At 42.7% G+C, this 22,398-nt stretch overlaps 1 protein-coding gene across 1 annotated transcript in view; it reads left to right on the plus strand.

The window, feature by feature from the left end:
- The window catches only part of NEIL3 (nei like DNA glycosylase 3), a 46,270-nt gene extending 38,052 nt beyond the window's left edge, over positions 1–8,218 (plus strand). The window contains exons 9-10 of the mRNA XM_066237492.1: positions 6,467–6,641; positions 8,036–8,218. Coding sequence (XP_066093589.1) covers positions 6,467–6,641; positions 8,036–8,218 — 358 coding nt within the window. The remainder of the gene's footprint in view (positions 1–6,466; positions 6,642–8,035) is intronic.
- Positions 8,219–22,398: the final 14,180 nt, after the last annotated feature.

Consider the following 22,398-nt stretch of genomic DNA (forward strand, 5'->3'; position numbering starts at 1 on the left):
GAAATCATATAGTTCTTAGTTTTTTCTGATTTACTTATTTTGCTCAGTATAATGTTATCAAGGTCCATTCATGTTGTTGTAAATGATCCGATGTCATCATTTCTTATGGCTGAGTAGTATTCCATAGTATATATGTACCAAAGCTTTTTAATCCACTCATCCACTGATGGACACTTGGGCTGTTTCCAGATCTTCGCTATTGTGAACAATGCTGCCATAAACATGGGGGTGTATTTCTTCTTTTGAAACAGCTCTATGGTGTTCTTGAGGTATATTCCTAAAAGTGGGATAGCTGGGTCAAAAGGCAGTTGGATTTTTAATTTCTTGAGGAATCTCCACACTGTTTTCCACAGAGGCTGCACCAGTCTGCATTCCCACCAGCACTGAAGGAGGGTTCCCTTTTCTCCACATCCTCGTCAGCACTTATTCTGTGTTGTTTTGTTGATGAGCGCCATTCTGACTGGTGTGAGGTGATATCTCATTGTGGTTTTAGTTTGCATTTCTCTAATGATTAGTGATATTGAGCATTTTTCATATGCCTGTTGGCCATCTGTATGTCCTCTTTGGAGAAGTGTCTATTCATTTCTTTCACCCATTTTTTGATTGGATTGTTTGTCTTCCTGGTATTAAGTTTTACTAGTTCTTTATAAATTTTGGTTATTAACCCCTTATCAAACGTATTGTCAAATATGTTCTCCCATTGTGTAGTTTGTCTTTTTATTCTGTTCTTCTTGTCTTTAGCTGTGCAAAAGCTTTTCAGTTTGATATAGTCCCATTTATTTATCCTGTCTTTTATTTCACTTGCCCGTGGAGATAAATCAGCAAATGTATTGCTGTGAGAGATGTCAGAGAGCTTACTGCCTATATTTTCTTCTAAGATGCTTATGGTTTTACAGCTTACATTTAAGTCTTTTATCCATTTTGATTTTATCTTTGTGAATGGTGTAAGTTGGTGGTCTAGTTTCATTTTTTTTGCAGGTTGTTGTCCAATTTTCCCAACATCATTTGTTGAAGAGGCTGTCTTTACTCCATTGTGTGCTCTTACTGCCTTTGTCAAATATCAGTTGTCCATAGAGCTGTGGGTTTATTTCTGGGTTCTCAGTTCTGTTCTATTGATCTATATGCCTGTTCTTATGCCAGTACCAGGATGTTTTGAGTACAATGGCCTTGTAGTATAACTTGATATCCAGAAGTGTGATGCCTCCCACTTTATTCTTCCTTTTCAAGATTGCTGAGGCTATTCATGTTCTCTTTTGGTTCCATATAAATTTTTGGAATATGTGTTCTATATCTTTGAAGTATGTCATTGGTATTTTAATTGATATTGCATTGAATTTATAAATTGTTTTGGGTAATATAGACATTTTAATGATATTTATTCTTCTTAACCATGAGCACAGTTTATGCTTCCACTTGTTTGTATCTTCCCTGATTTTTTTTTAATCAATGTTTTTAATTTTCCAAGTACAAATCTTTAATCTCCCTGGTTAAATTTATTCCTAGGTATTTTATTTTTTTGGTTGCAATGGTGAAGGAGATTGCTTCCTTAATTTCTCTTTCTGACAGTTCATTGTTAGTATATAAAAATGCCTCTGATTTCTGAGTATTAATTTTATATTCTGCCACCTTACTGAATTCATTTATAAGGTTCAGTAGTGTTTTTTTTTGTTTTTTTTTTTGTATTTTCCTGAAGCTGGAAACAGGGAGAGACAGTCAGACAGACTCCCGCATGCGCCCAACCAGGATCTACCCGGCACGCCTACCAGGGGCAACGCTCTTCCCACCAGGGGGCAATGCTCTGCCCCTCCAGGGCGTCGCTTTGTTGCAACCAGAGCCACTCTAGCGCCTGGGGCAGAGGCCAAGGAGCCAACCCCAGCGCCCGGGCCATCTTTGCTCCAATGGAGCCTCGCTGCGGGAGGGGAAGAGAGAGACAGAGAGGAAGGAGAGGGGGAGGGGTGGAGAAGCAGATGGGCACTTCTCCTGTGTGCCCTGGCCGGGAATCGAACCTGGGAGTTCTGCACGCCAGGCCGACGCTCTACCACTGAGCCAACCGGCCAGGGCCTCCAGTAGTTTTTTGACTGAGACTTTAGGGTTTTCTATATATAGTATCATATCATCTGCAAATAAAGATAGTTTTACTTCTTCTTTTCCAATTTGGATGCCTTTTATTTCTTTTTCTTATCTGATTGCTGTGGCTATGACTTCCAGAACTAGATTGAATAAGAGTGGTGAAAGGGGGCACCCCTGCCTTGTTCCGGATCTTAAGGGGATTGTTTTTAATTTTTTTCCTATTGAGTATGATGTTGGCTGTGGGTTTGTCATCGATGGCCTTTATCATGTTGAGCTATGTTCTCTGTATTCCCACTTTGCTGAGAGTTTTGATGATGAATGGGTGCTGGATTTTATCAAATATTTTTTCTGCATCTATTGAAATTATCATGTGGTTTTTCTCCTTCCATTTGTTTATGTGATGAATCGCATTGATTGATTTGCAAATATTGTACTAGCCTTGCCTCCCAAGAATAAATCCCACTTGATCATGGTGTATGATTTTTTTCATATATTGCTAGATCCAGTTTACTAATATTTTGTCGAGGATTTTAGCATCTAAATTCATCAGGGATATTGCCTATAATTTTCTTTCTTTGTGTTGTCTTTACCTGGTTTTGGAATCAGAATTATGCTCACCTCATAAAAGGAGTTTGGAAGTCTTCCTTCCTCTTGAATTTTTTGAAATAGCTTGAGAAGGATAGGAGTTAGTTCTTCTTTGAACATTTGGTAGAATTCACTTGTGAAGGTATCAGGCCCAGGACTTTTCTTTTTGGGGAGTTTTTTAATAATTGTTTTGATCTCATTTGTTGTAATCGTTCTGTTTAGGTTTTCTGATTCTTCCAGATTAATTTTTGGAAGATTATGTTTCAGGGACTTTGTTCGTTTCATCTAGGTTGTCTAGTCTTTTGGCATACAGTTCTTCAGTATTTTCTTACAATATTTTGTATTTCTGTTGTGTCAGTTGTTTTTTCTCCACTCTCCTTTCTAATTTTATTTATTTGAATCCTCTCTCTTTTTTTCTTCGTGAGTCTGGTTAAAAGTTCATTGATCTTGTTTACCTTTTTAAAGAACCAGCTCCTGGTTTGATCCTCTGTATTGTTTCTTTAGCCTCTATGTCATTTACTTTCGCTCTGATCTTTATTAATTCCTTCCTTCTACTACCTCTGGGATTTACTTACTGTTCTTTTTCTAGTTCTTTAAGATGCAGGGTCAAGTTGTTTATTTGAGCTTTTTCTAGCTCTTTAAGTTATGCCTGTAATGCTATGAACTTCCCTCTCAGGACTGCTTTTGCTGTGTCCCATAAATTTTGAATTGATGTATGCTCATTATTATTGATTTCTAGAAATTTTTTATTTCTTTTTTGATATCATTGTTAACCCATTCATTATTTAATAACATACTATTTAGTTTCCAAGTGTTTGAGTATTTTTCAGTTTATCTGTTGTGCTTGATTTCTAGTTTTATGCCATTGTGATCAGAGAAAGTGCTCGATATGATTTCAATCTTTTTAAATTTGTTGAGGCCGCTTTTGTGCCCTAACATGTGGTCTGTCCTAGAGAATGTACCATGAGCACTTGAAAAGAATGTATATTCTGCTGCTTTAGGGTGAAGGGTTCTGAAGATATCTATTAAATCGAGTTGATCTAATGTGTCCTTTAAGTCTGCTGTTTCTTTGTTAATTTTCTTTCTTGAGGATCTATCTAGTGATGTTAGTGAGGTATTGAAATCCCCTACTATCATAGTATTGCTGTTGATCTCGCCCTTTAAATCCATCAAAGTCTGCTTTATATATTTAGGTGCTCCTATATTAGGTGCGTAGATATTTATAACAGTTATATCTTCCTGTTGTGTTGCTCCCTTTATCCTTATGTAGTGACCTTCTTTATCTCTTACTTTGTTTTAAAGTCCATTTTGTCTGATATAAGTATTGCTACCTCAGCTTTTTTTTCATTTCCATTTGCATGAAATATTTTTCCCATCTTTTTATCTTCAGTTTATCTGCATCTTTTTTTTTTTTTTTTTTTTTTTTTTTTTTTTTTTACAGAGAGAGAGGGAGACAGTCAGAGAGAGAGAGATAGGGATAGACAGACAGAAATGGGGAGAGATGAGAAGCATCAATCATTAGTTTTTTGTTGCTACACCTTAGTTGTTCATTGATTGCTTTCTCATATGTGCCTTGACTATGGGCCTTCAGCAGACCAAGTAACCCCTTGCTTGAGCCAGAGACCTTGGGTCCAAGCTAGTGAGCTTTGCTCAAACCAGATGAGTCCGCACTCAAGCTGGTGACCTCGGGATCTCGAACCTGGGTCCTCTGCATCCCAGTTCGATGCTCTAGTCACTGCACCATTGCCTGGTCAGACTATGTGCATCTTTTGTTTTTCACTGTTATTTTTTTTTTTTTTTTTGCATCTTTTGTTTTAAGGTGTGTCTCTTGTAAACAGCATATGTATGGGTCCTGTTTTCTTATCCATGCAGCTACCCTATGTCTTTTTAATCCATTTACATTTAAGGTTATTATTGATATGTAGTTGTTTATTGCCATTTTATTCTTTAAAGCTGTATTACTCTTTTGCTATATTCTTTTCTTCTTTGATCTGTTTACAACAGGCCCCTTAGCATTTCTTGCAGCATTGGTTTGTTTGTAGTTAATTCCTTGAGTTCTTTTTGGTCTGGAAAGCTTTTTATTTCTCCTTCAATTTTAAAAGATAGTCTTGCTGGATAAAGTAGTCTTGGTTGTAGGCCTTTGTTCCGCATTACTTTGAATATTTCTTGCCATTCCCTTCTGGCCTCAAGTGTTTCTGTTGAGAAGTTGGAAGTCATCCTTATGGGGGCTCCTTTGTAGGTGATAGCCTTTTTTTTTCTCTAGCAGCTTTTAATATTTTTTCTTTATCACTTAGCTTTGGTATTTTAATTATGATGTGTCTTGTTGTAGATTTCTTTGGGTTTCTCTTTAATGGAGTTCTTGTGCTTCTTGAATTTGTGAGACGTTTTCCTGCCTTAATTTAGGGAAGTTTTCAGCTATGATATGTTTGAACAAAGTCTGTATTCCTTCTTATTTCTCTTCTTTTTCAGGAACCCCAATGATGCGGATGTTATTTCTCTTCATGTTGTCACAGAGCTCTCTTAGAGTTTCCTCAGACTTTTGAGTTTCTTTTCTTTTTTCTGCTCCATGTCCATGCCTTCATTTATCTTGTCCTTTTACTTACTGATTCGATTCTCAGCTTTATCCATCTTGGTTTTAATTCCTTCCATTGTGTTCTTCATTTCTGATATTGTATTTGTCATTTCTGACTGATTATTATTTATTATTTCAATGTCCTTTTTAATATTTGCTCTTCATTTAGGTGTTTGTAATGACCATGTATTGTTGTTCTAAGATCTTTGAGCATCCTAAGAATCATTATTTTAAACTCTGCATCTGGTAATTTGGTTATATCTGACTCATTCAGGTCCTTTTCTGGGGATTTCTCTTGATTCATTTGTGTTGCATTTCTCGGCCTTCTTATTTTGTCAGTCTCAGTGTGGCTTTTTCAGTGTTCCTTGGTTGAAGAGTCCTCTTAGTTTAGTCCAAAGTTGGATTTTCCAGATGATGGTTTTTAATATTAAGTTGTAATCCAGTTTGGTTCTGGGAGGTAGAAGTTGGTACATCCACCTACTCCATCACCATCTTGTCACGAAGCTGTTTTTCACAAAAGAAAGTCCTGCTCATCCAGCTGCCAGGTGGTGGGCCTGGGCCCCAGGCCCTGGGTGCAGGAGTCAGCCATAGATGCTGCTGGTCCTCAGCGTTGTGGGAGAAAGCTTCCCTGCCTGCTTCACAGCAGGCTGTCCTGCTCCACCCCGCCGCCTGTCCTTGCTGGCCCATGACTACTACTGTGATGGGAGCCTGGGCCAAGGAGAAGCATAGGAAGGGGTTAGGAAGTGGACAGTAGGGAGGGTGACTGAGCTGTCCTTGTCACAGCCATTGCTGGGAGCTTGCCACCAAGGAGAGGACAAGCAGAGAAGATAATGGGCGAGCCTGGCTTCTTTGGGGACTGGGATGGACAGGCAGCCTGCAAAGCATCTTAGAGGACATGAGGGCAGCCCCACTGAGGGGCTGAGAGAAGAACCTGTGATCTGGAAGGGAACTAAACAAGGTGGGATGGACCGCATGCACGCTTTTGAGGGGCTCTCGTTCTTGATGCACTTAAATTGCACTCTTTAGGTGCAGACTGCCCGCTTGGGGAGTAAATTAGACTTGCCTGGGAAAACCAAGAATTGAGGCTTTCGCTGTTGGTGTGATTGCCCCGAGTTGACCATGGTCCAGCTTTTGATATGATTTCTTTGTGTAAGTGATCTGCTAACACTGGTGTGAGGAGCTGTGAATGATCCCGGGGCAGGATGAATGCTGAAGTCACTTTGTAACCTGTTGTTGCAGTGAACTCCAGATGAACTTGACAGAGGCTGCTTGTGCATCAGCAGCTGGCCACCCTCACTGCAGTGGACACGGCCACCTCTGCGTTCTCCGGGTCGTCCGGAAGGGCGGTGACAACCAGGGCCGCTGCTTTTACGCCTGCGCTCTACCTAGAGAAGTGCAGTGTGGGTTTTTTCAGGTAAGTATGACATTTATCAAGCTTGCTACCATGTAATTGCATACTTCGGTCATTAAAATGCAACAAATGGCAATCCTGTTCTGTGGTTTCACCTTTAAATTTTAAGTAGCCATATTTGACATTTAGTATAAAAGCCTGGATGTTGAATAAATTAAAATATACAGTTCATCCAAAAAATGTTTAATCAAATCATAGCTATCGTGTTAGTAGAGTGTATCCTGTTTGTAACCACATATATAGTGTTGTCCTTGATTTATAAAGATAGAACAGGCATTGAGTCATTTTCCCAGGGGGTTAAATAAGATACAGATTCAAGATACAGATTTGCCCTTCCTTGTTTCAATGCCATTATCAAAACCTCCGGCGTGTGTGCAGGGTATAGGTACACAGGAAACTCACCTACGTGCCTCGGGGTTCCAGGAACCTCAGCGACTCCTGTCCCTCGGGCTTGGCCCAACAAACTTGATGGCACAGTGACAGTGTGGACATGGGCGAGTCCTAACATTTTCTGATCAGAGTGGGTGCCCCCGAAAATGGATGTGAGATGGGAGGCGAGAAGCAAGTCCTTCTGGTCGACCCCACTTTCCACATTTCTCAGAGCGTGAGTGTCCCACCCTGCTGAGCCTGACTCATGTTCAAGATAACATGTTTTGCATCTGCTTCATCTGGTGCCTGACCGAGGACAGGAAATAGGGACACGTTTCAGGGCTGGAGCAACATTTTCTGGTTGGCCTGACTGAGAGAGAAACTATCTGCCTTCAGGCTGGTGTCTTCCTAGGACACTTACTTCCTAGGGTACGCTTGATAATGATTCAGAGCTTAACCCCTGCACAAGACTGACTCCATCCTACTACACAGAGCTTTGTAACCCTCCCTAGGAAGCTTTGCTAGAGTTAATGGAGGAAATGTCATTAGCAATGTTAGTAATATCTCAGCCCGCTTTATACCTGTCTGGAGGCCAAAATTAATAAGAACAAGAATAGTACAGTGGAAATCTGCCTGGACTTCAGGTAATTCTGTATGCTGGTTCATTCTTCTTGTAAGACATGAAAGAAGTTTTGTATTAGAACCATGGCAAGCATTCGATCTTAATAGCTTTAACTGAAGCAGGTCTGATAGCAGGAACATTGGCATTTGTTTTACGACAAGACCAAGAGCAGCTCAGAGTTGTGGCAATGTCCTGTGTGACTCAAACAAAGTTGTAAGAGACGCTTCTTAAAGGAGGTAAGCTTCTTAAAGGGTAACAACTAATGATGTATTGGTTTTACGATGTCAAATTAATAGTAACAGCAAGGAAGACAGTGTGCACTAATCAAAGGCCGCCAGGCTTAGCACCCATGTCCTTCTCACTGCTTTTGTCTAAACTCTGTGATCTTCCTGTTTGTCTCCCGTAGTGGGCAGACCTGTCCTTCCCGCTCTGCAGCCACAACCGACGCTCCATCATGAGAACAGTATTGAAGCTGGGACCTAACAACGGGAAGAATTTCTTCGTGTGTCCTCTCGGTAAAGGGAAACAGTGCGGTTTCTTCCAGTGGGCAGAAAATAGGCCAGGACCAGTCATTATTCCGGGACACTAATATTTTTTCCTTCTGTAGAATCTCTGGCATTTAATCCCTTCCAACCACATATATTTGGTCCCCTTTTGTTTAATAAAAAGTTTTAGAATATCTATGGCACATTGTCAAGTTATTGCAACGTTTGAAAACAGTTGTTTTTTTTTAACATATGCTGTCATTCCATTCTATGGCTATGTATTTTTTTTACCTTGATGAATGTCGTTTGATGAATATCCATATACAGTATATTATAGTTATTATGTATATTTAATGTATTAATAACAATAAAGTATTTTTATGCGTTTAACCTCTCGTAACTTCTTTGGAGAAGAAAATTTTTTTTTAGGAGATGATTATGCAGTACAATAAAATAAGATATTCTGTCCAAAATGAATAATTTTCTCAGGTATTGCTACTATTCATAATATGCGGTTATAGATACTTTTTGTTTTCTTAAATAAAATTTAAGAAATGAGATAATCTTTATAGAAAAGAATATTGTTGTTTTTTTTAATTTATTCAATAAATATTAAGCTTCTGTTAGATGCTAGAGCTATGCCAAACATTTGTATAACTTCAAATGCATTTTCTGTGGAAAGCAATGGTGATTCAGAATATAAAAGTAACATTTAAGAATAGAAGTTGTCTGGGCCCTGGCTGTTACCTCAGTTGCTTAGGGCATCGTCCCAATCCACCAGGGTTGCGGGTTTGATCCCTGGCCAGGACACACAAGAAACAACCAGTGAATACATGAATAAGTAGAACAACAAATTGATGTTTCTCTCTTTCTCTCTAAAATAATTTTTCTAAATATAACAAAAGTTGTCTGTATATCGTTAGATGAGAACTTGATTTAAATTTTTCTGATCTTGATTTTAATATCTCTTAATTTTTAAAAATAGGTAAAATTTAAAAACTCTATAATGTACTTGTTTTATTTCTGGTTTTAACTTAACTCTCCTTTTTTTTTCTTCTTCAAATTTAATCCATGTAACTATAAGATTATTTTCCAAAAGAGAAAAACCTTAAGGTATTTCTGCATATTTATGGAAAGTTTCATTCAGAGTGGTTCAATCTATTTTTATATACATACAGTTTATTTTATGTTTATTTATCTTTTTATTTAGTGAGAATAGGGGAGGCAGAGACAGACTCCCGCATGCACCCCAACCAGGATCCACCGAGCAATCCCAGTAGGGGGCGATGCTCTGCCCATCTGGGGCATTGCTCCACTGCAATCGGAACCATTCTAGCATCTGAGGCAGAGGCCATGGAGTCATCCTCAGCACCTGGGCCAACTTTGCTCCAATGGAGACTTGGCTACAGGAGAACGAGAGAGAAATAGAAAAGCGAGAGGGGGAGGGATGGAGAAGCAGATGGATGCTTCTCCTGTGTGCCCTGGCTGGGCCTGGAACCTGGGACATCCACACGCTGGGATGACACTCTACCACTGAGCCAACCATCCAGGGCCATCAATCTATTTTTTTTTTTAAAGAAAAAGAACTGCAGGGAAGATGGCTTGAACACTTTCTCATTCTGTCACTAAATTGTCCATGCAGAACTCTAGAAATTAACAGCATATGAGATTACCAGCAAGAATAGAGTGTGTTTCCACAGTCTTCTATGAGACAATTGGAACCAACCACCTAAGATCCTAATCCAGATCTTAACCCAGAGAGCTCCACAGGGACTCTACATGGCAGACTGGGAGCTAAACTGGGCCATTGACGATCTTAGTGACATGAGGTGAAGTTCACTGTGTGCATTTAGAAACTGCACTTTAATTGTAACAAGGACAGGGAAGGCCTATTGCAAGTCGGGTTGCCATAAATCTCAGCCTACAAAAATTAGCAAAGTAATTACAAGGAAATATAGACAAATGAAACAATCAATTTCAAAATGATAACCTTGGTGCTTACCGAATAAGAAACATGCAAGATCTATACAACGAAAATTTTACTGAGGAGCTTCAAAGAACCAGTTGGATAGACAAAAGAGGACCTTGCTTAGAAAGGATGGGCGTTTTGAAATTGGTGTTCTTCCAAACTTAATGTTGAGTGTTAACAAAATTTCACATCAAAATCTCAAGGGGGCTTCTGCTTCCACTGTGGAGTGAGCTCCAGCTGAACCCAACTCTGGATTCCGGGTAAAGTCACAAACGCTCCTAGCGGGTGAAGAAAACAGGCTGACTCTCGAGTGATGGAAGATTTGGGGAAAGTGGGCGGCTGGATGTGATTGCCTGTGTTTATAGTTTCTACCCCGAGGACAGAAGGAAGTCGGCATCAGAGGGGCTGGCCGAACGCCAACGGAAAACCCGCAGCCTTGTGGCTCTGACTGACCAGCAGGCAGTTTGGGCAGCAGGGGCGCTGGGAAGCGGGGACTCTCAGGCGGCATTCGGAGAGCAGCAGGAACCGCGGGTTATGGGTTTAGCCCACCGGTATCCTGGACTGCGCCCTGAACCTCACGCACGTGGGGCGGGGGGAGGCAGACAACACAGAGCAGCTGAAGATGAAGGAACCGAACCAGGTTCAGTCTGTCACCCAGTGATGTACGCAGTTGGAATCCAACCAAATTCATTGCCCACGGAGGCAAAACCATCCACGGCCCCTAGAAGAATGTAGCTCATCCAGTCTCACCAGGTGATATTCACCACGTTCAGCAGTCACCGAACTAGGCGACGTTAAGAACCAAAATAACGTGACCCAGTTCCAGAGGAAAAAAACAACAGACCCCAACTCAAGATGACCAGGATGTTAGGAGTAGCAAGAAAGGATTTTACAGCAGTTACTGTACCTATGCTCATTGAAGTAAATGCTAACGGGCAGTGATACCAGATGGAAACTCAAATCTTCGAGAAGTAATCAGACCATCTAAATTGTAAAATACCTAAATAAATAGAAAGTATTTATTGTTGCCTCTGTTTCCTTAAAATACGTGGGACTGTTTTTAATTAAGACAATTATAACACTCTAGAGCAGAGGTCCCCAAACTATGGCCCGCGGGCCACATGCGGCCCCCTAAGGCCATTTATCCGCCCGCGCCGCACTTCCGGAAGGGGCACCTCTTTCATTGGTGGTCAGTGAGAGGAGCATAGTTCCCATTGAAATACTGGTCAGTTTGTTGATTTAAATTTACTTGTTCTTTATTTTAAATAGTGTGTTTGTTCCCGTTTTGTTTTTTTTTTACTTTAAAATAAGATATGTGCTGTGCTCGCTTCGACAGCACATATACTAAAATAAGATATGTGCAGTGTGCATAGAGATTTGTTCATAGCTTTTTTTTATAGTCCGGCCCTCCAACGGTCTGAGGGACAGTGAACAGCCCCCTGTGTAAAAAGTTGGAGGGCCACCACATACAGTGCTCCTCTCACTGACCACCAATGAAAGAGGTGGCTCTTCTGGAAGTGCGGTGGGGGGCTGGATAAATGGCTTCAGGGGGCTGCATGCGGCCCGCGGGCCGTAGTTTCGGGACGCCTGCCTAGAGTATAATGTATGTGGATAGAATGCATATGACAACTATAGCATACTGGCAGACAGGTCGAAGGACCACATTTCATGGGAAGTGGCTAATAATAAAGCTAATTCTATGAAGTTAAGTATGTCAGCATAATAATACCTATTGCCAGATTTGGAAACTTTTCACTCTCTCAGTCCCACACTCTTCCTTGTCTCCTGAGATTTTAGTGATACCCTATTAGGTCGTCAGACTGTCATTGTCCCACAGATCCCTGGACTCTATCCCTCCCCCTCCCCCCCAATTCTTTTCTCTCTCATTCAAATCAGGTAAATTTTAATGATCTGCCTTTTAGGTCACTGACTGTTATTCTCTGTCATCTTCACCCTACTACTGGGACCATACAGCAAGTTTGTTTTGTTTTGTTTTATTTCAATGATTGTATTTTCCAGTTAACACCTGGTTCTTTATTATAACTTCTGCTTCTTTGTTGAGGTATTTTTCCATTGGTTTCAAGAGAATTGAGAATTGATTTCTGGAAGCAGGTCTATGATGACCACTTTCAAATCCTGTTGGGTAATTCTGATACCTGATTGAACTCAGTGTTCTTATCAGTTGAATGTCTTTTTTTTTCCATCAGATGTGGTTTTTGTGATTTGGGCCATGATGGGTGATTTCTTATTGTATGGTAGATGGCTGGTTATTGTGTTACGAGACTCCAGATCCCACGGAAATGTTTTATTTGGCGCTGGTGGTTCTGTTCCCATTGAGCACGTAGGTTCTGACTTACACTGCGGGCTTCAGTCCAGTGCCAGTTTAGTGTTCATGCCCCAGCGATGGGCTTCATTCCGGTCTTGGCTGTGGCTCCTTGCCAGTCCCTGTGGTGCTGTCTGCGGGCACCGGAGGTGATTCCCGGGGCTGCCTGGTACCCCGAGGCGCCTTGTGCAGGAGGGCATGGGCAGAAGGCCCCGTGCCTGTGTCTCCGTTAGGCACCAGGTGGAGGAAGGCAAGTCCTGTCCCACAGCAGGGGCACCAGGACCCGGCTATCATCTGTTCATTGTGCCACCTTTTGGAAGATACTCTATGGCCTGCCGGTGTGTGTCTCTTTGGAGTCTAGCTGCCTGTTTCCTGGTATTTCCCACCACTATCATACAACTCCATGGGCAGGTCTCAATCACGGGAAGAAAAACAGAGAATGAGACAGAAGATAATATTTAGGACGGTGATGATTTTAAGAGCCACTGTTGCTTGAGCCCTTATTTTGTGACACCTGCTGACACCTTCCATGTATGATTCTGTTTAATCCTCTTTTTTTTAATTTTTTTAAATTTTATTTATTCATTTTTAGAGAGGAGAGAGAGAGAGAGAGACAGAGAGAGAGAAGGGGGGAGGAGCCGGAAGCATCAACTCCCATATGTGCCTTGACCAGGCAAGCCCAGGGTTTCCAACCAGCGACCTCAGCATTTCCAGGTTGACGCTTTATCCACTGCGCCACCACAGGTCAGGCTGTTTAATCCTCTCGCGCATGGCAAAATAAGCTTTTCATTCTTGTTGTGATTTCTGATTTTCCAGTTTAGGGAACCTGGCTTGATGGACGTGGGTTAGGCAATAACTACGCCTGCACCGCACAGCCTGTGGGTACTTGTCATTGCATGTGAGACCAGGTCACCATGACCAGCCAGTTACTGTGTGAAATGAGGGAACAGATGTTCTCACTCCAGATGAGCTATTCTCCTTTCCAGGGGTCAAGAAAACGTGGCTGTGCCCAAAATCACATGCCTTTGATACGTATAAAAAACATACACCAGTAAAAATAATTGTGGTACGAGGATACAATGATGGTAATGTTTACTCTAACATTTGCCATGTTCAATTTTTAAAATTTTCTCTCCAATTACAGTTGACATACAACATTATATTAGTTCCAGGTGTACAGCATAGTGGCCAGGCATTTATATATATAGTTTATGAGGCAATCCTCCCTTAAGGCTAGTTCCCATCTGACACCCTACATCATTATGCAATGTTAAAATTTCTATACATTTATTTTAACTTTCCATTACTTTCTGTATTACTTTTATGTATTTAACCGCCATTAAAAAAATTTTTTTTAATCCATTATGTTCATGGACTCTCCAGCGGTACTTGCCATTGCGTGTGAGACCAGGTCATCATGACCACTCAGTTACTGTGTGAAATGAGGGAACGGGTGTTCTCACGAGTTTCCCAGAAGATGTAGCCTCTTTTCCCCTTGTCTCTTTACAGCACTGTATTTCTCTTTCAGGGTGCAGATGACAATCCGCCTCGTGTTGTGTTGTTTGTCTGAGCTGCATTTTCTGGTAGCTGCCTCCTGAAGGTATTGCACAGAGGAATCCTTTCTGCTCTTCACAGAATCCTACTGGGTATTGTGCCTGGCCTGCCCCAGATCTGGTAAACGTTTGTTGAGTTTCATAGACGAAGGTTTACAGTAATGTCAGTCTACTGAACATTTTTAATGTTGTTACCTCCGTTCAAATGTGAACACACTTGCATGTCATTGAAAAGAGTGTTGCTGGTTTATTATAGAAGTGAAAGATATTTCTCTGTGTCTAAGTGCTGTTAGGTATTTCTAGTGATTTAAATTCAAGTCTCCTTTTGGAGTTTTATAGAAATTTGCTTACAAACGGACCGGCCCAGATGAATCAGATCAAAGGGTGTGCCTTTGCTGAAAAGGAGAAAAGGTATAAAAACAGCACTGCCTTACCTGCCACACGGCACTTATAGAGAAGGGGAAACAGAGAGAGAAGGGGCAACGGAACCCTCCCTCACTATGCCCACGAGTCTGAACACCCTCATTTTATAAATTAAAAGCTTCTCAGATTTTAATTCAGCTCATCTCTCCTGAGCACCTACTGTGTGAAGAATTCAATGATAAATATTTTTAAAGGAGATCTTGCCCATATGTAAATGAGGTAGAAAATGATCAGGGATGATAGCCCTCTTAGCAAAGTGTAGATGGTGAGAGGGAAGGAGAGCTCACTTGTGACTCATGAGTGGGGGAGATGCAGGAAGGCGGCAGCAGCTGGAATTTCATCTTGGTGACGACCTGCACCTGCAGAGGGCGCTGCAGGCAGTTGGTGCGCCTGGCGGAAGTGAAGCTTTGTCAGAGCAACAGCACAAGGGATGTGTGGGGAATAGCCAATGGCCCTGAATGGCAGGATCATAGGGTATTTCAAAGAAAATGCAGGAAGAGAAATTGGTAAAGAAAGAATCAATTCCATTCTGCTGCTACCCATGGCATTTCCCAGAGGGGCTAGTTCTTTGTTCTGAGCATATAAAAATAAAAATAAGTCCCTCTTTCCCCTTGAGGTTCCCATGGGCGGAGAAACAAGGCATAGCTCATGGGAACCTGGGCTAGACTCACGGTGCCAACAGGGCCTTTGAACAAAGGGAAAGAGGAATCAACTCCACCAGTGTTCGGGGAGACAGTCTGGAGAGTGTTTAATTACTCAGGTTCTGGCATGGCAGGCAGTGGTGCAGTGGATAGAGCATCGGCCTGGGATGCTGAGGACCCAGGTTCAAACCCTGGTCACCAGGTTGAGCGGAGCCTTATCCAACTTGAGCATGGGGTTGCTTGCTGGCTTACGAGTGGGAACATTGACATGACCCCATGGGCACTGGCTTGAGCCCAAGATCGCTGGCTTGAGCAAGGGGTCACTTGCTCTGCTGTAGCCTTCTCCCCTTCCCCCATCAAAACACATATGAGAAAGCAATCAATGAGCAACTAAGGCACCACAACCAAGAATGGATGTTTCTCATCTCTCTCCCTCCCTGTCTGTCTGTCCCTCTCTCTCTAAAAACAAAAACAAAAACAAAAACAAAATTTAAAAAAAAATAATTACTCGGGTTCTAGAGTCCGAGGGCTAGTTTAAGGACCTGCCCCACCCTTTATCGTGACTTTCATCATGCGACCTTGGACATGCTATTAAGCTTAGTTAGTTACACCGTCGGTTTGATGTGATCACATTAGTGTCCTATCACAGCACTATATTGAGGACAAGTGTGTCCTCTTAAAGGATGTAGCACAGTCTCAAGGCCCGTGAACTCATGTTGTTGCCTTTATTATTCCTGGTACTCTTGCAACTGCTGCCATCATCACTCTTAACATGGCAGGTTTCCGGCAGGGACATGCATTTCACCCCGAACAGAGTGACTAGCGGCAGAGGGAACAGTCCGAGAAAGTGCGGCGCGTGCGCAGACATGCGCGTTGTGTGTGGGGAACTGAGAGCCCAGCGGTGACAAAGAACGGATCAGGAAGCAGACACTCAAGTGACTTTTATGTGTCCACATCAAAAGTTTGAAAATGGGAAGCATGAGTAAACTACAGAAAGCCTTAATTTACGAAGAATTGAGTGGTCCGAAAACTCAGAGTAATCCGGGGTACGCATTGCATGTCTAGAGAGAAATCGTATCACCCAGCCTGGAGGGTAAGTCACTGTGAAGTACACTTCCTCCCCTCCCGTTCTCCTGCCAGTTCTTTGACTGTAGGGCAGGTTTGGCCGTAAGCAAACACACAGTGATTCTGGAAAAGCCTGCTTTCGGCTCACACACTATTTGATGGCCCAGAGGGATGTTTTCAAGCCATCCACGGGGTCCCATTCATTGAAATAAACTTTTTTTTTTTTCCTCATGTGCTTTTATTGATTTATTTTTACATTTTTATGTTTTTAATTGAATGTATTAGGGCAGCACTGGTTCATAAGATCTTGTATTGTAGATTTCTATGATACATCATCTGTATCTTCCGTCCGAAGGGAAGCAAGGCCTGATGATTTGTTCTTGGAAGTTGAGGAATGAGAGCCAAAGGGTTGGGGAGGGTATTGAAATACTCTCCATGTGTTATTTGAACTCCAATGGCTCTTCTAATAAAAGAGGAGTGAGGGAGGAAAGAGACAGGACGTTAGAGGAGATAAAGAAGTGGAAAAGTCAAGATGGACAAGGGCCGGGCACGGGGAAGCACCGGGCGCACTCACAGGAACGCTTCGCAGCCCTTGCTGGCCATCAGAAACACGAATATATGGACAGTCAACCACCACCACCACCACAAAAACAGCCTTCTCAGTTTTTTAAAAGCACACTAGCTTTTTGGACTACATGTTGTCATAAAATCCAAAACTGCAAAGCCAATTAGCAGCCTCATTCCAACAACTCCATATTCTACCTTCCACATTGCCGTCTCTGTCACCCCCAATACCGAGCTTCGGCGTCCTGATTAACGTGTTAATATAATAAATACTTGTCTGCTTTTAATACGCATCTATGTTTGGTTATTATTGTGTTACTGCAGTCGCCGTTTAAAAAGTGTGTATATTTTGCTATCAGTAGCAGAAGACAATTTAGGAAACCGTACAGAGCAGAAAAAACGTTAAATCTTAAGGATTTGAGTCAGTTATTGACTCATTAGTTTAATAACTCGCTTTCTCCGAACTTGAATAATTTAAATGCGTTAGCAATGATAGAGTAGTAAAAAGTGCATTCTTAACACGGTAAACGCTGGATCGAGGATCTGAGTTGGTGGTTATTACTTATTTAAAATAAACAAGCAAATTCCGTTGAGATATGGTCTCATTTTCAGGAATGGTCTATGAGCAGGCAGCCGTGAGACGACAATTAACCGTATCAGCGCATTAAAGCCTAATGTGCGGACTCCAGCGTCGCAGCAAACACGCATCCTACCATGGCCTATTAACTAATCAGAAATGATTGCAGATAATTAGCTCCTGAACAGCTGCATAAACTCAAGTATTCCATTTTTCTTTTTATCAGACATGGAAACTTCAAGTTGGGAGAGAGGGTTACTGGCTATGTCTGGAACTGGGTGGGAGTGTCACCATGAGACAAAATAGGGACAGAGCCTAATGAGGGATGGCACACTGCCATTCTAACTTTTCTTCTAAAAAGTGAAAGTCATGCAAGCAAGGATATTGCCAATGAACAAACATCTCTTGTAAATTTGGAAATTGAGTGAAATCAGATAATCCTGGTATCAATTAATATGATTTATTTAATGAGTGCATCCCATTCATTTTTTTTTTTTTTTTACTTTTAGTTCAGACTTGATTTGCACGTTGCTCATATATCCCCTCTTGATGAGGCTGTGTTCAGACATATATCTAAACAATGATGTATACAGTAAAATGTATAGTTTCACTTGAATTAATAAATGTACTTGATAAGTATTTCTTTCTTAAATAAAAAAAGGCAGTCTCCTTTTTTCTATCCCCCCCCTTTTTTTTTTTACAGAAGAAAACCTGGTAGACAGAACATAATGACCACTTTAAGAAATCGGAAGGGCTGATAAGAAAAAGAAAGAATTGTGTTTGTTTTATAGAGGTCCAAAGAAGCAGAATTAAGAGACATAGGTTTCATTTAAAAAACAAAATTAAAATTAGCATTTTTAAACTGAGATGTGTACACTGGGAGGTACTTACGTCCTGCCGGGGATGTCAACAGATAAATTCAGTGACTGGCCTCCTGCAGGGGTGGAGATGGTTGGAAGGGGCCTCAGGTTCTATCAAAGGTGACCCTCTCCCGTGATAAAATTCCAGGAACTAACCCTCTAAGGGCAGTGATTCATCAGTGGGGACTGATGGTGCTAAACTCTTGAGTGGTACTTTCTGAACACCTGCATTGAAGATCTTGTTTCATGTGAAATTATACTTAGCACAGGTCCTTTGTTTCTTTCACAGAAGTTTTCATTATATTTAATGGCTACCATGGATGAAATGGATAAATAGGGAGATTGGTTGGATAGAAGGGTGGATAAAGGGGAGGGTGGATGGGTACGTGAGTAGAAGAATGAATGGATGGATGGATGGATGGATGGATGGATGGATGGATGGATGGGTGGATGGATGGATGGATGGGTGGATGGATGGGTGGATGGGTGGATGGATGGATGGATGGATGGATGGATGGATGGGTGGATGAGTGGATGGATGGATGGATGGATGGATGGGTGGATGGATGGATGGGTGGATGGATGGATGATAATCAATGTAATTAAGAGCCATGAGCTTCACTCACAGAGAATCAGCTCTATTATATATATTTTGTATCTGTGTGTCTCTAGTTTTCCTCATTTCTGTAAGCATCCATTCAGGAAACCCGTCTGCATCTGCTGCCAGGAGAGGAAGCCAGTGTGGATGAGGAAGAGCACCTGGGGAGCTCAGTTTTGGGGGAAATGAGCCTTTAGATCAGCAATCACTGGTCCGCTTCCACGTGGTGAGAGCAGGACAGAGAGCACAGACACACAGAAAAGCAGGAAGAGGAGCGTCCCTGGCACCTGAGGGACACTGGGGAGGCGCACGCAGCTGGTCAGGCTGGAGATGTGTTTGCAGATGGAGTTAGTGACAAGCCTGCAGGCACACAGAGGTGCGCCTGAGAGCCCGTTCAGCAGGACAGGAGGCCTGTGCCTTCTACCTCCATTGAGGACTAGAGCTAAAACCAGCCAGCTCCAGCGATTATTCTCCTGCTACCCGTGCATTGCAAAGTATTGATTGCTCTTGTGCACATGTCTGAGAGTGAGCTTTCTACCACTGCCCTCTGTCTCCTAGTGGGGCGCCCGTCAGAGTGCTAATAAAAACGGGGACCACCAATACCAGCCTCACCTCAGAGCTTGTAGGCTGTTGGCCATCAAGGCCTGGGAATGTTGATTTCACCAGTGCTATGGGTACCCCTTCTGCAAACAAGGTCTTGTGAGCCACTGTCTTAGAACAAACATAACATTTAGCATTTTCTTGAAATGCATTGTAATAAATTAGGTTAATTCATTGGAAGTGGAAAGGGGATATGGATTTGAAAAGAGGGCAATGAATGGACTAAGAGTCAGGTGACTGGTTTCTCATTCCAGCCCTGCCACTGAAAAGTGTTAATTGGGGGATATGAGTTTGAGCAAAGGGCAATGGATGGACTAGGAGTCAGGTGACCGGGTTTCTCATTCCAGCCCTGCCACTAAATAGTCATAAGTGCCACTCGAACATGGAACGCTGCCCATTTACTGCACTTGGACCTCAGAGCCTTCAGGCGTAAAAGCAGGAGGTTGTGCTGGAGGATTTTATAAACCTCTTTCCAAGTCTGGGACTCTGTGCTTCTGACCAGGGTGTGAGGCTAGTGATTTGCATTGTGGCCGGTCGCCTTCCGTTCTTTAGCTTCTGGACCTTTAGAAAGCAGCCCCGCCCTTGCCCTCGGCTGCGCTTTCTGTCCGTCACTTGCAAGCCTGCTTTTCTTTCTGCCTTCCCTCTTTGGGGTCAGTGGTTGGCTCACTATGCAAGTGTTTAAAATGAGATACTCTTACTTTTATACACAGTAACTCCCTGATCCTTGATGAAAACTCCCCGATAGACTATTAGAGGAGAACAAAACAAACAGCACTAACCGCAGAGTGTGAAACATCCTGTCTGGAATGTCAAATGAACAAAGTCACAGGGGATGGAACTAAGAAGAAAACAAGGGTTCACTGAAGTCAAGATTTCAGAAGGTAGAGACCCAGGGAAAGAAGTTAACCCTTCCCTTCCTGCACAGTGCCTTAAAATTTCCCTCCCTCGTATCCTTCCTTCCTTCCTTCCTTCTTTCCTTCCTTCCTTCCTTCCTTCCTTCCTTCCACCCTTCCTTCCTTCCTTCCTTCCTTCCACCCTTCCTTCCTTCCTTCCTTCCTCACTTCTTTCCTTTCATCCTTCCTCATTCCTTTCTTCCTTCCTTCCTTCCTTCCTTCCTTCCTTCCTTCCTTCCTTTCTTCCATCCTTTCTTTCATCCTTCCTCCTTCCCTTCCTTCCTTCCTTCCTTCCTTCCTTCCTTCCTTCCTTTCTTCCACCCTTCCACCCTTCCTTCCTTCCTTCCACCCTTCCTTCCTTCCTTCCTTCCATCCTTCCTTCCTTCCTTCCTTCCTTCCTTCCTTCCTTCCTTCCTTTCTTCCTTCCCTTCCTCTTTTCTTCCTCCCTTCCTCTTCCTTCCTGCTTCAATACTGTCTTCTCAGGTTTTAGTATGTGTTGATTTTCTTTTTCTGTTGAATTGTTTATCACCAAATCCTGCATATATCAACCTGCAAACTTCCTAAAGGAAGGATTTGGCAACACTCCTGCCCTGTAATATTTAGCATAACACGGAAAACAAAGAATTGATGAAGAATCAATGCTTAAAGCTTTATAACCCGGTCACAGTCAGTAAATTGGTTGTCTTGACAGTCATGGGAGCATCTTTGCAAAACATTTTCCCTGTGTCTTGCAAGCAGGTACAGATTTGATTCACCTACAGGCTTCTTCATCTGCTCTTGCCCCCTTTCCGGTATGACCTGTGCCTGCGGAGGCGACACACGGGGGCGCTCTGCCTCCCCGCGCTCCGCTGCTCCCCGGGGCCTGGGCGAGGAAGCTTCTGCCCCAGTGCCCGGCAACCACTGAGAGCAGGTGCACCGTTGAGCTAAAGCGTTTCAGTAGCCCTTCTCGGCCTCCCATAGGAACTTACAGGGGACGCGCTATTTCAGCATCATGTTGTATTAACTCCCCCTTCCGGCCTTGTGGTCTTGTGTCCCCAACTCGGTGGTGTCTGCTGTGGTCCGTTCCCTCTGCTGTACTGCAGGGGGTCGGCTGCGCTGGCTTCCCGCACTCAAGTTTCCTTTCGGGAGCGAACATAGGTAACGTTGATCCACGATCGTGTCCTGGGGCAGGAGCTTCAAAGTTCTGGGGTAAGATCTTCAAGTTCTGGGGAAGGAGCTTCAAAGTTCTGGGCCAAGATCTTCAAACCCATTCTAAAAACACTGGAAAAGTTCTTTTCCGAAAAGTACATCACCGTCCGCACGTGGATTTCTGCGTAAACCTCTCTTGGTGCCTCTGTTCCAGGAATGTTACCAGTCGTCTTTCTAACGTGGATTTCTTTCTGTGGATGATTGTTTCGTCCCGGGTCCTTTTTGAGCCACTTTATTCACAGCATTCATTTCATTTTACACCTTCGACATGTGTTCATTCTTGGCTTTCTCCCTCGCTTTCCCCTTTAGAGGACACACGTGGAGGTCAACCAACGGAAGGCTCATAAAAGCTCTCTCTCTCTCTCTCTGAACCGCAAATCAGTTCAGGGACCTCTGCAGTGTGTTTTGGGTTTTTTTGTTTGTTTTTTCCTGTTTGAGTACATCCTGTCTATTTTCTTCCTAGAAGTAATCAAAAAAGTACAAAATAATATATTGTATAATTTGTGTTTCAGTCCATGCCCGTTTTCCGATTTTGCTAGGGGGAATGTGGGTTTTCTTGTTTCTCCGCGCTGACGCCCCAGCTGCCAGGCCTGTGGCTTGACAACAGGAACTCTGTAAATGGCTGTGGAGTTGCTCTTATCCTGTTGACCATATTTCAGTGACTGCTCTTTGGATGTTACAATTATTCCAAAAGTGAAATCCTTTGGCTCCCAAAGGGATCGGGGCTGCTCCTTTGCTGATAGGTGCACTCTCTCCTGGGCAGATCCATAGGGGAATAAACCCTGGGTCCACATCACCATGGAAACAGCCCTGGTTCTCCACCTGTTCACTGAGTGGAGCACCGAGGCTGTCACAGTGGGGGGCGCTAGAGTCGCAGGTGACTTCTGGCTGCCTGGGTCCCCGTCTGCAGAACTACTACCCGCCACCTTGAGTCAGTACATTCTTTCTTCAGGTGGGTCATAACACAATTGATCGTGATTAGAGCACCTCATCTGCTCACGATAACTGATTAGGTTGCTGCTTGATTGAT

This window comes from Saccopteryx bilineata, chromosome 6, assembly GCF_036850765.1.
Source record: "Saccopteryx bilineata isolate mSacBil1 chromosome 6, mSacBil1_pri_phased_curated, whole genome shotgun sequence".
Taxonomy (NCBI): domain Eukaryota; kingdom Metazoa; phylum Chordata; class Mammalia; order Chiroptera; family Emballonuridae; genus Saccopteryx; species Saccopteryx bilineata.